Source organism: Schistocerca nitens, chromosome 2 (genome assembly GCF_023898315.1).
Source record: "Schistocerca nitens isolate TAMUIC-IGC-003100 chromosome 2, iqSchNite1.1, whole genome shotgun sequence".
NCBI lineage: Eukaryota > Metazoa > Arthropoda > Insecta > Orthoptera > Acrididae > Schistocerca > Schistocerca nitens.
Genome location: NC_064615.1, coordinates 553,101,469 through 553,114,099, shown reverse-complemented (window position 1 = coordinate 553,114,099; position 12,631 = coordinate 553,101,469). Strand labels below are relative to the sequence as shown.

At 40.8% G+C, this 12,631-nt stretch overlaps 1 protein-coding gene across 2 annotated transcripts in view; it reads right to left on the bottom strand.

The window, feature by feature from the left end:
• The window catches only part of LOC126236575 (toll-like receptor 2 type-2), a 214,698-nt gene extending 202,384 nt beyond the window's left edge, over positions 1 to 12,314 (bottom strand). For both annotated transcript variants that reach the window (XM_049945987.1, XM_049945988.1), the window contains exon 1: positions 12,142 to 12,314. In XM_049945987.1, coding sequence (XP_049801944.1) covers positions 12,142 to 12,275 — 134 coding nt within the window. In that variant the 5' untranslated portion in view covers positions 12,276 to 12,314. The remainder of the gene's footprint in view (positions 1 to 12,141) is intronic.
• Between the last annotated feature and the right edge of the window lie 317 nt (positions 12,315 to 12,631).

The following is a 12,631-nucleotide window of genomic DNA, read 5'->3' as shown; positions in this document are numbered from 1 at the left end:
ATGATGACTCCCTTGTGCACGCTGCCAAACAGTTGCTCCAGCAGGTTAGTTCAGAATTTTACCGCGTGGGTATACAGGCGCTGGTTCCAAGATAGCGTAAGGCAGTTGAGAGGGATGAAAATTATGTGGAGAAATGAAAATATTGTTCCTAAAGGAAGTATCTAAACACTGTAAAACTTTCAAACATGTAGAATAAAAGATGGATTTAAAAAAATAGTGTGCATTTCTTTTGGAGTGACTCTCGTAGTAGGCCCTACTGCTGTCTCTCAGTAGCTACATTTCGTAGAGGGAAAAAGTAAAATAGAAGTTTAGAGTAGCTTTGACAACACAGTAAACTCGATTCTGAGATTACAGAACAGCATTTCTGTCCAAAAGTGCAAATAAGGAGATATTTAAGCTGCCGGCACTGGGAAATCGTATGTCATTCAGGAAACGGATTTCAGTAAAGTCACGGGAAGTTTCGGCCGCACGACGTTAGTTGGCAATAATTGTGCCAAACAAGGCGTGCTTAGCCAGGACGTTCCATATATCCCCTATCTCTAGGGAGATTCCATACAGTGAGTGACTGCGCGACACCCGATAACAGACGTTTCAAAACTTCCGGAGGAGCACTGCGCTTCTGCCGCCGACACCCGCGTATTTGGTGACTGTAACAACACGCTATCGTTTCTGCAGGTATGGGAGCTTCCAGATCACCGAAGGCAGCCGCCTTTCCCTGGTAACAGAGAGTTCTAATAAAGCATCCATGAAGGTTAACGCCTCCCCTTGAATGCGCACACCCTGGCTAAAAAGTGTCTCACAATGCCCACGAAAAGTTTGTCAGATCCATGGCTCTTATTACTGTTATCTCTTCAAAACATTGTGTGATAAAGCGGAGAAATAAAGTTTCTCTGAAACCTTTAATTACCCCGGCAGGATATTCATTTTCTAGCGGCAAAATCTGTGTCCTACCGGAAAGTCCTTATTCAGACAGCCTAAGAAGTAGTGCTGATTCGATCAGGTTTCTGTGATGTTGTGGAAGCATGTCCCATTTGCATTGTTGGACCAATTGTCCTTCCTCTGTCAAAAACAGTATATCTTTCGTCGCCACCAACATTCAATACGACTCGCCAGGCTTTTCAAATCTAATAGGATGTAACCATCAACTCGAAAGAAGAAGACAGCCTGATTGATTCTCATGAAAAGGTCTCCATACTTAGCAAGAGGTTAGAATGGGACATTAACTGATGTGTGGGAGATATCATACCAAGCTGGGGTTTCCACGTAATGTATAAACATTTACTACGAAGGAAGGTAATGGTTTAACGTCCTGTGGACCGACAGGTCAATAAACATGAGCATTAACTCGAGTTGAAGAAAGATGCGAAAGGAAATTGGCCGTGTCCTTTTTTTAGAAGGACGCCTCTGCATTTGTCATAATCAGTTTAGGGAAACAACAGACTATGTAAACCTTACGGGGATTCAAACCCCACTCTTCCCCAATGCGAGCCCAGTTTCTTAACGACTGAGCCACGTCGCTCGGTAAATTCAGTACGTTTGTGATTCTGATTCTGATCGCTTCCCGAGATAACAGGCTCTTTGTATTTGTCATGAAATCGCTGTCCTGTTAGTTATGCTGTTTGGGTAATGTTAACGAATGTTGTTTCACGTTTAAATTTCACGTTGTAACTACGCAGGCTAGTAGGTGCCATTCATCGTATATTCTCTATGCACACAAGACTCTTTGGAAAAACTAATTCTGCTCTACATGAAATGTCTTTGCTACTGTATTATGGGCCTAAGAATTTGCTCACAAGGGACATCTTTGACCTCGAACGCTCGGGACCGCGCGAAACCATACTTGGAACAACACTCCATCAAAAGAAAAAAAAAAGAATAAAAAAGTGCTCTGTATCATTTCCATGCAAAACGTCGTATTCCGCCGCAAGTGACATTTTAATACAGAGAAAAAAGGTAATCAATATATCAATACCATAGGAGAGAAATTACACGTAATTCAGTGCGTCATTACATTTTAAATCAACAGTGGTAAAAGCCTCTGCTTAGAGTAATTATAACAGCTCAAAACACACATAACCTACACTCCTGATAGTGCTTATATTAGTCCTCATAATGCAGATGGAATTTCGATGAAGTGGTTAAAACAAAGTGGAAGAGAACAATATGCACGCCTCACTGAAGCCACGTTTTTATATTCAAAATCATTTTCGCATTCAAGCTGTTTAATACCAAAAACCACACTAACTACATTTTCACATGATGATGTGGGTATGTCAGTGTCATAATCTAGCTTTCGCCAATTATATTTCAAGGCAGACGTATACTTTGGTGCAGATTATTGAGTGTAACTCACAGAGTGAAGGTTGACGATGAAATAACTTGTGGTTTGGCACATTGTACTTTGATGCAGCCGACCACAAATTCCTCTCCTGTGCAAACCTCTTCATCCCAGAGTATCACTTGCAACCAACGTCCTTAGTTAATTGCTGGATGTATTCCAATCTCTGTCTTCCTCTACAGTTCTTGCCCTCTGCAGCTCCCTTCCTGATCTTACATTTCAGGTAATGCCCGTCCGCATACGGTGAGATTTTCTACTGCTTGTTTTTGTGCTTGACGAACACTACCTTGGCCAGAAAAGTCGCCGTATCTCTCACTAATTGAGAACGTTTCGAGCATTGTGGGCAGAGCCCAACAACCAGTTCGGGATTTGTTGATATAATGTGCCAATTGAAGAGAATTTGCCACGATGTCCCTCAGGAGGACATCCAACAACTCTATCAATCAGTGCCAAGCCGAATAACAGCTTGCTTAATGGCCACAGATGGACCACCACGTTATTAACTTGCTCGGTTTATGAAGCTCTTTCTCTTGAATAAAGCATCCAGTTTATCTGAAATTGTATTTTTGTGTGTACATGTACAGCACATCTACCGATTTCTATCGCATTCGGATAATTACATCGGACCAACGAAGATCAGTACAGGGTTGGAGCAAGATTCAGTGCTCTTTCTCTTGTTGTTTAACATTTATATTGTCCCATCAGACAGAATTAGCTTACTTCAATACGTCGAAGATCTGTGTATTTCAGCCATTAAAAATAGCTTGAGTAAATCAGTACTCTGACTACAGATGAATGGATTAAGACAGCAGTCAGCATATTTCAAAACGTTTGAAGGCATATGACTAGGTGATTACCAGATTCTCTTTAAAGGATGTGTTATAATTTCTGGGCAGTCATATAGACACTAAGATTTGATGGTCCCGCCAATCAGCCCACATCAAAGCTAAGTATGGAGGTGCTCTGAATATACTTTGTACCGTGATGGGAAACATATGGGGTATGAATCCCACAATAGCTTTACAAATGTATCAAGTGCTGCTGTGGCCTCTTCTAGATTACACCTGCATGTTGTATGTCTCAGCCTCCAGGAAGCTGCTGCAGAATCTATTCTGTTGATGGTACTTTTAGTTGAAACAACGGAAGCGCCCTTATCACTACATAGAAAATATCTCAGCAGAAAATTTATTCTAAAACACCAACAACGCACTGGGGATGAGCTGACAATATTTGTGATCTTGCAAGGTGATGCTACACTGACTGTTACTAGATCCACAAACCAGCACCAGCATTTGTGGAGCGCCACCTGTGCTAAATTGAGACATCGTTACTAAGTTCAAAACAGAGGAAAATTTAAAAACCATTGATTTTTCCCACTTCTGTGGCATTACAGTCCACTTGTGCTATACTCACATGTAGTGTCTAAACAACTACCACTACTGCTGGGACAGGATAGGAATAATTGCATCTTTATTCAAACAAAAACCGCAGCATGGTGTGTCCCTGGACTCGCACCATGTGGAGCCGATTCAGTGTTCTTGCTGTCATCACAGCCATTATCCACCTTGTCCTCGTCATCCTGGAGAGAACTGAACAGGGAACTACCACACATATACTGATGATTCGGGTGCCTAACGTAAAATGCAGGATTTTAGTTCCCATTCACACCAGTAGTATGTTATTTGTGATGGCACTGCAATTATACCCCAATTCACACCAGTAGTATGTTATTTGTGGTGGCACTGCAATTATACCCCATGTAATTTAATTTAAAAGAAGGGGAAGTTTGAAAATACACAAATCGCGCCTTTACTTTAACCCACCTTGAAAAATGGTGCTAAATTCAAAATTCTCCTAAGTTTAAAATGAATGATAGCCCACACATGCATCCTGCAGGGGAAAATAAAAGATCACAGATGCAGACTGTCCTTATGGGGAAGATTTGTGCAGTGGATAAAAAAAAAGATTTAAGTACAATAAATCGTTTGTGGAATGGATGACAGCTGTGTCAATAGTCATCCACAAAGATGCATTCAAACATTTAAAGATTATATATATAAGGCTTCTATCAAGCACAATGAGAATGAAACACATTTATACAGAGTATTAAGTTGTTATGTAACCATAAAAATCGTAAAATACAGACGTCTAAAATAGGGACATTCTGATGAGAGACATTTCATGAGGAAAAACTATCAATAGTGCTATGGGAAAGACTCCAGTACCGTCTGTCAGACAGGGTACGAATGCAGCAGTCATGTGACACAAACTCTTTAACATGCTGCATGTATTGGTCCTTGGGAGCACGTGTCCTGTGATCATAGTCGCTTCCATAGGTGTACCAGAAACAGCCGCAATTTTGCCACCTGTGCTAGATGAATACTACAGAAGTTTTACGTGGAGCAACTTTCATGAATAAATACGTTGATAAAAAGTCACAGCACCAATATTAAGTTGTGTCGTGTTTACCTACATCTGAGATGTGGTTTTCATTCAAATTTGGAGCTAGCTGCATAAGAACGCCGCTAGTAGCGCCACTATGAGGATCCAAATAACCTTTGAGATGGGACATAGTGAGTCGATGTTAGTCGAGAAAGCCTTTAAGGTGACAAAGATGCTATTATCAATGCCTCCCTGAGTTTGAATGAGTCATGTAACAGGTCTACAAGAAGCTGGAAGTTACTTCTGCAATACTGCAGAAAGACTTGGCAGGAATGTAGCCACTTTTCATGACTGCTGGCAGCAGTGGTCATGAGGATGTTGGTCACAGGAAGACTGGTCCCAGATGGCCCATGGCACTAGTGAGAGGGAAGATCATCATGTTTGGCTTATGGCTCTGGCTCATCTGCAACAGCAATTTCAGCAGCAGTTGTCACTCCAGTGACCCAATGAACTGTTACAGTAGTGTGCATTCCCATACCCACAACCTACTGCCATTTGCGATTTCAGTGGTGTAAAAACGACTCTGAGCACCATGGGACTTAACATCTGGGGTCATCAGTCCCCTAGAACTTAGAACTACTTAAACCTAACTAACCTAAGGACATCACACACATCCACGCCCGAGGCAGGATTCGAACCTGCGACCGTAGCGGTTGCGCAGTTCCAGACTGAAGCGCCTAGAACCGCTCAGCCACCCCGGCCGGCAGTGGTATAAATCGAGAGTTCATTGAAGAGCAGGGTGGAGGCCTATTGTGTTTTCTGATGAAGGCTGGTTCTGACTCAGTGCCAGTGATAACCATGTGTTGGTCAGAAGGAGGACAGTTGAGGGCCTGTAACCAACCTGTCTGTGTGTTAGACACACCGAACTTATACCTGGAATTATGATCTGGGGTGCAATTTCCTATGACAGCAGGAGCAGTCTCGTGGTTATCCCACGCAGCCTAACTGTAAATTTATATGTCAGTCTGATTATTCGATCTGTTGTGCTGCCATTCAGGAACAGTCTTACAGGAGATGTTTCCCAACAGGATAATACTCACAAACATACCACTGTTGTAACCCAACATGAATAATAGAGTGATGACCTGTTGCCAGGGCCTGCTCAGTCACCAGATCATCTTCAATCTGGCACATATCGGACATTATTGGACGACAACACCAGCATCTCCACAAACCACATTAAGTGTCCATATATTGACCGACCAGGTACAAAAGGGATGGAACTCCATCCCAGAAACTGACATCCAACACTTGTGAAACATAATGCATGCACGTTTGCATGCTTGCATTCGACATTCTGGTGGTTACACTGATCATTAATGAACCAGCATTTCACATTTGCAGTAGATTATCTTGTGTGTACATTAATCTGTGATCTTGCAATGTTAACCACTTAAATATATTAGACAAACAAATATATTCCCAGAATTTCATTGCTCTACTTTAATTATCTTTTGGTGGTTCAGGGTAGTTACATATACTATACAACAGAACAAAGATGAATTACTACAGGAAGTGCTATAGCCAATACTAAAGTTCACAAAGCTGTAACTGTTATTAGTTCTAGAGCATCAAGTGCATCATCCACAGAGTACATGCTACTATGAGGGTTACCAACAACGCTCATCTGTGTAATTTTTTTCCCTTGAGGATAAGGTAGTGCTATATCTTTCCATACAGACATATCGTTGTTTGTGTTAAACCTATATAACCCATTTCATCATGTGCTGCATGTTGGAATCCTATCTTAGCTAGAGTTACATAGAGTAAGTACATTTCTTTCATAATAAATTCAATATCAAAGAATAGATTTGATGTATAAAATGTTTAACAGCATTATATTTCGTCTTTTTAACTTTTCTAATAATGAACTGGTAATCCATCAACGACCGAAAAACGTATGAACTGCTATGTGTCACTCTCTGACATGGGAACAGCTGACCTGTTTTATCTCATGTAAAAATGTGCTTGTCTGTGTTCTGGCTTTGAATTGCAGGTGATGGACATGGAGGAAACTCAAAGTCCACAAACAGTTCTCCATGCTATTTTATTTTCACTCCAAAGTTTTGGGAGCTGCTGCTACTTCTACTGCTACTACTACTACTGCTGCCATTACTACTACTACTACTACTACTACTACTACTAATACAGCTCATTGTGAACCTATTTGAATCTATAATAAGAATCTACTCGTACTACCTTACTCAATTTGCCATCAGATCCAGTATTTGAACCTATGGAATGAATGTATTACCACTACTACCATTAATACTAACTATACCAATTACACCACACCAACCATACCTCTGTATATCAACATGTTTTCCCACCCTTATAACTGACTGCAGTATAAGGCTCAAATTCTAATACTGTGGCCTTAGGAGTACTCGCATTCGTGTCTTAGCCACCAAATCCTCTGATCTGAATGCATCCGTGCTGTTATTGGACGTCAGCTCTGTACCCACCATTTGCAAGAGTTGTGTGTAAACATGTGATGTCATATACCTATGGAAACCTAGAAGAATTAGTTGCCCTAAGCTGTGCAGTGTTAAGTCATAACAGCAGATCTTGCTATCATGTGCGTTCAGAACATTGGTCAGCAAAAGTCTAACCATACAATGTCCTTGTTGAAAGAAACATACCTGCATTCATGAGAAATAAATTAATAATCCTATAGAAATATTCGATGTTTGTGTTTGACAATTAACTTACTGCAGGTCTGCAATGCTTGCGTGCCAAGGACTTCACATATTTGTATGTATCTGTGGGTCTGGCCATTGACATGGCTGCCATCCACACCACACACAATTTTTCTTTGTGGTAAATTTTACGAGAATGGTACCTAAATCATTTTTTTTTCTCCTGAGGCATTTCACAAGTCTTCTCCATGAGGACAAAGGTGCTCCTGTGAGTTTTTGAATTTCGCCTGCAGAATGGATGTGTGTGCTACAGTTCATTTTAAACTTATGAGAATTATGAATTTCGCACTATGTCTGAATGTGACTTAAAATATAAGTATGTTTCTTACATTTACAAATGTCCCCTCCATTTTAATTTAGGTCACATGAGCTGTAACTTCAGTGTCGTCATAAATAACGTATCAGAAGTGGGAACTGAAAATACAATCCTGCACTTCATATTAGGCAGCTGAATCGGTAGTATACATGTAATGAGTACTGTTTTTCTGGGGGGACGCTGGGGGATGCGAACCCCTAAACTTTTTCTTCGACAAAGTAATGTTGAGAACTTGGAAGAGTACCTAAGATTTATTTCACGGACGTAAATGTTTTATTTCATTTTTTCGTGTTGGTAATTGCAATACGAACGATACCAGTGCAGTTTTTGGTGGGATAAGCGATGTCATTGACTGTTTCAACCATTTCGAAGCTGCAGCAACCGTTCTCGACAACTGAATCGCTGGCAACCAGTTTGGAAGTATTTGATGGAGAAGAAAACTCCAGTATCCCTCCTTCCTCTTCAGAATGTACTGAAATGTGTTCCTGTATCAACGAGTGAGTGTGAACGTGGGTTTTCCCAAATGAATATGATCGCCTCGCCAACAAGAGCTTCATTTCATCTTTCCACAGTTAGCAATCTGATGTTCATAAAGTTGGTTGGTCCTCCACTGATGTTGTACCAGCCCATGGACTATGTACACTCTTGGTTCATGAAAGGCAGACATCTTGCTACTGATAGCAAGAGTAAAGTAAGAAGGCATGAAGACTACAGCAGCCATGAACTAAAGTCAGTTTGGAAACTGATGTAATGCTATTAATGTAAGTTACACTATAGTTTTATAGTTAAATAAATTTTCAGATGTATTAAAAACTGGGTGAGTTGAAGATCAGGATACCACCCACCATCTATGCCATTTCGAGAGCCAAACAATGTTACAAAAGATTTTTGTAGTGAAGTTTCTATTGTTGTTCATGTTAGGTGTGGATGGTTTTTGTTGTATTGTGTCTTTTAATGGTGTTTTATAGGTTGAAATATGGGTTCGGTAATATTTCCTTGTATTGTTTTGTATATCGGAGGGTTGATTGGACTCACCTGTTTCATTTGAGGTGTATTATAGGTCAACTGAAGTGTACGATACCATTTTCTTTTATTGTTCAGAGGTTGATGGGAATCGCATGCTTCATTTGAGACGGTGTAAACTGAAGTGTTCGATACCACATTCTCTTGTATGTCTGGGTGTTTCCCGGTATCACCTGCTTCATTTGAGCTGTAAAGTCAACTGAAGAGTCCAATACCATTTTTTTGTAGTTCGACATGTTGATGACGTCATGGCTAAAAGTAGACGGGTGGTATCCCATGCTTCAGTTATAAGTAATTTTCGCTGCATTATATCCAATGTCAGAGTACCCTCAAACTTTTTTTTAGAAAAAAAGCACTGCATGTAATATGTCACTGTGTGGTTCTCTCCAGTGAAACATGGTGGCTGGTGGCTGTTGTGGTGATGGGGCAATTCCAACAGTTAAACAGCGTGACCTTCCAGGTGGCAGCAATGTGAGTAGGCTCCAGTTGTTGCAATGTGAGACCATGGGTACTCAACAGTGTGACGTTTGTTTAAATAAAGATGCAATTATTCCTATATTATCCCAGCAATAGCAGTAGTTGTTTAAACATTAAGTATGGGAATTGCACAAGTGGACTGTAATGTCTTATGAGTGAGGAAAACCAATGATTTTTTTAAATTTCCGGCCATTTTAAACTTAGGAACAAATTCTATGCTTTGCATGAATGACACAGCAAGAATGCAAGCTAAGCCCATATCCCTCAGGTCCACTATACTGGATTGTGACATCATTGTGGTGTGTCCATTTTTACAGGCCCTCCATCTTTGATTGTGAAATCATAGGATTGTGCTCATATTCCACAGCTCTTCTGTCTTTGAGCGCCACCTTGAATTTTTAGAATTTAGCTCCATTAGGACAATGTCCCCCTTGGAATCTTTGAATTTTCCGCCATTTTACACTTAGGACAATTGTCCTTTTTCCACAGTGATATCACAGGACTGAGAGAAAATCCTGTAACACAACTGGGCTATTTTGAATTCCTCACCATTTAGACATAGGTTACCTGGACATTTGCAGAGGGGGTGGGCGTGACAGGAGCAATCTAGTAACAATACATGAAGTCACTGATGATCTCATTAAGGTATGGAGAGGAAGGAAATGTGGCGACAGTACAGACTGCACTCGAAGTCGCATAGCCCTACTACTCCTGTTTGTTAACGTAAGAGGCCATTGTATTTGCTATTCACCATGTCACTGAAATTCGATTTTAATTTCTCAGAAGTTTTAGCAACAATAGTCTGATGCTTTCAAAGAATAAATTTAGACTGGCTGCGATCGTGTCCCCAAAGGCCAACAAAGAAATAATAAAAGAAACCTATTGTCACAAGGAGAGGGAACACGAAAGTAATCAGGACATGTAATATTAACAGTCACTGATGTCAACTTTTAAATTAAGATGAATTAATCATGGCATGAGAAACATCAGTACTACTGCGTTCAAAAGAAGTTTGGTTTGTAAACGAATATTTATATATGTGCTGCAGAAAAGGCCACTCCAACACGCTGGGAACCATTCCAGTTCATTCATTTGTCCAGCGAAAATATTAGAGCGCAAGCTGCGCGGGAACTATGCTAGTTTTGCTGGAAAGTCTGTGTGGAAGGATGAAGAATCCACGATTAATAGTAGCTTGCGTTATGCTGTTAGCTAGGTCAGATGGAGGTGTAGATTGTAAGAGTTGCGACATATTCATCTTAAAAACTTCGAAAATACTGTCATTACACCTATAATTATTTCTGGTGGAGGATGATTGCAAATGAAGTCAACCGAATTGATGTCCTAATAGGTATCCATCGCGAGTTCTGCTTGTTACCTGAGGTTTAGACTTTGTTCGACACACTTCTCAAATCTAGCTTGAAACAAAGAAATTTCCATTTTGGTGTGTAACACTTGTTTAGGTTGATATACCAATATGCCGCGAGATTGAAATACCGGTAGTACCTAGATGGGAGCTCGAGCAGAATCTCATTTAGCTTCTGAGCCAGGTACTTTTTTCTAAATGCTACATCACCACTCGAATGACATTAAAAGCATCCCCATCCGCTTATAATTATAAAAGAGAGCGCTCTTTCTCTGTGACAGAAATATTTAAATATTTAGTGTCTGTTTTAGTCATTAGCCATTAAATATTGATTCGCACAGATTTTTATTGTCTCGTTATCAGGCCAGTTATTCACGATGTCGGCACATACTGTTACAAAAGAAACATCAAGATTCGAATTGTAGTCAGAGAATATCACACATTACTACACTGTGAATAAGTTCCTTGTTTTTATATTACGATACTTAAAATTGAGGACTCTTGATTAGCTGATACGTGAAATCTCCTGTATTTTTTCCTGTTTGTTTTGTTTTTATGTTTTTTTAACTAAACTTTTTTTCTTTTCATCAAATAGTCAAGGATGTTGACTTTGATAGAGGGTAACAAAAGCCGTCTGAAGTCTATCGCGATGTAGTGAAGGCCGTCCGGTGGCTGATTCACATCTTCTTCGCCTATTTTTGCGAGAGAAACAAGTACAGTAGGAGAAAAAGACAAATGTACTGGAACACGTGAAATAAAGCTTGTCAGCACACATTCCAACCTGAAAACCCAAGACACTATCACGAGTTGATCGAACGAAGTACTCATTTGTTGAGTATGATTTCGAACTCAGCCGACCTCCAAAGCAAACAACGAAACAGTCACTGTTTGCAGTCGTAACTACGGGAGAGTGTGAGTGTGTGTTCATGCTAGCAATGTAGACTTATGTACGCACAAAGGTGATTAATGCATATTAAAAGAAATTGTTGTGAGCGCATACATTTCAAGAATTTTAATACACGGTAAATTACTGATACGTTTGTACTCACCCTATAAATTAATCATATACTGTACCCAGGCGAAAACGAAGGAAAGAGATGTAGGATGAAGGGACGAGGCTCCATATGACCCAGAAACTCCACTGTACCTTTTCAAAGGTACCATGACGATTTTCCTAATGTTTTTAAAAACATTACATTTCCAGGATGCACTAAACATAAGCGATTTAAATATGTGCATTTATGGCCAAAAATCTACCGTTGTTGTTTCTATGTTCGTTTAATTAAAATGCAACGAAAAAGATCCTACAGAAGATGTAGGCAATATATCGTCCATTTGAGCGTTTAGGAGCTATACACTTCCGATGATAGCATTTCGCCGCACTCGAGTTTGTAAACACAGAGGAGTTTGTTTGTGAAGCTGTTGATGCGTGAGGCGTTTATTACACAGGAGAAGCAGGGAGTGAGCGCTGCGGTGGGCTCACCTGCTGGCGGGCTTCCGGCCGTCCCCAGACAGCATCACTCGGCGAGAGACCTCCGCATAGGTGCACACTAATTCCTCCTCTGGAGGCCACGGCGCCCGCACTGAAAGCAATGACGCACGATCGCAGCACAACATGCGGCAGGAAGTGCGGCTCTGGCGCGTCGGAACCAACCGGCTGCGCCTCCGTGTCCCGCTGTTGGCAGCACTGCCAAGTCGTGTAGCAACTTTCCAGGAGCTGACGTGCGCGCGTGCGCTTCGCGGGATTTCCGTGCGGCTACTAAGGACAGGTTCTGCTGCCAGTATCACTGTGATGTTCGATAGAAACTAGCAAGCTACGCCAAACAAAACTGCAGTGTTATCCCTACGAGTATTTATTCTGTTTCCCGGAGTCACGTATATTCGTCAAAGTAGCGAAGCAGTTACTTGGAAGGAATTTTGTGTTCGTTTTATGGAGTAAGTGTTTTAAAAAGACTTTCGTTAGCTTGGGCCAC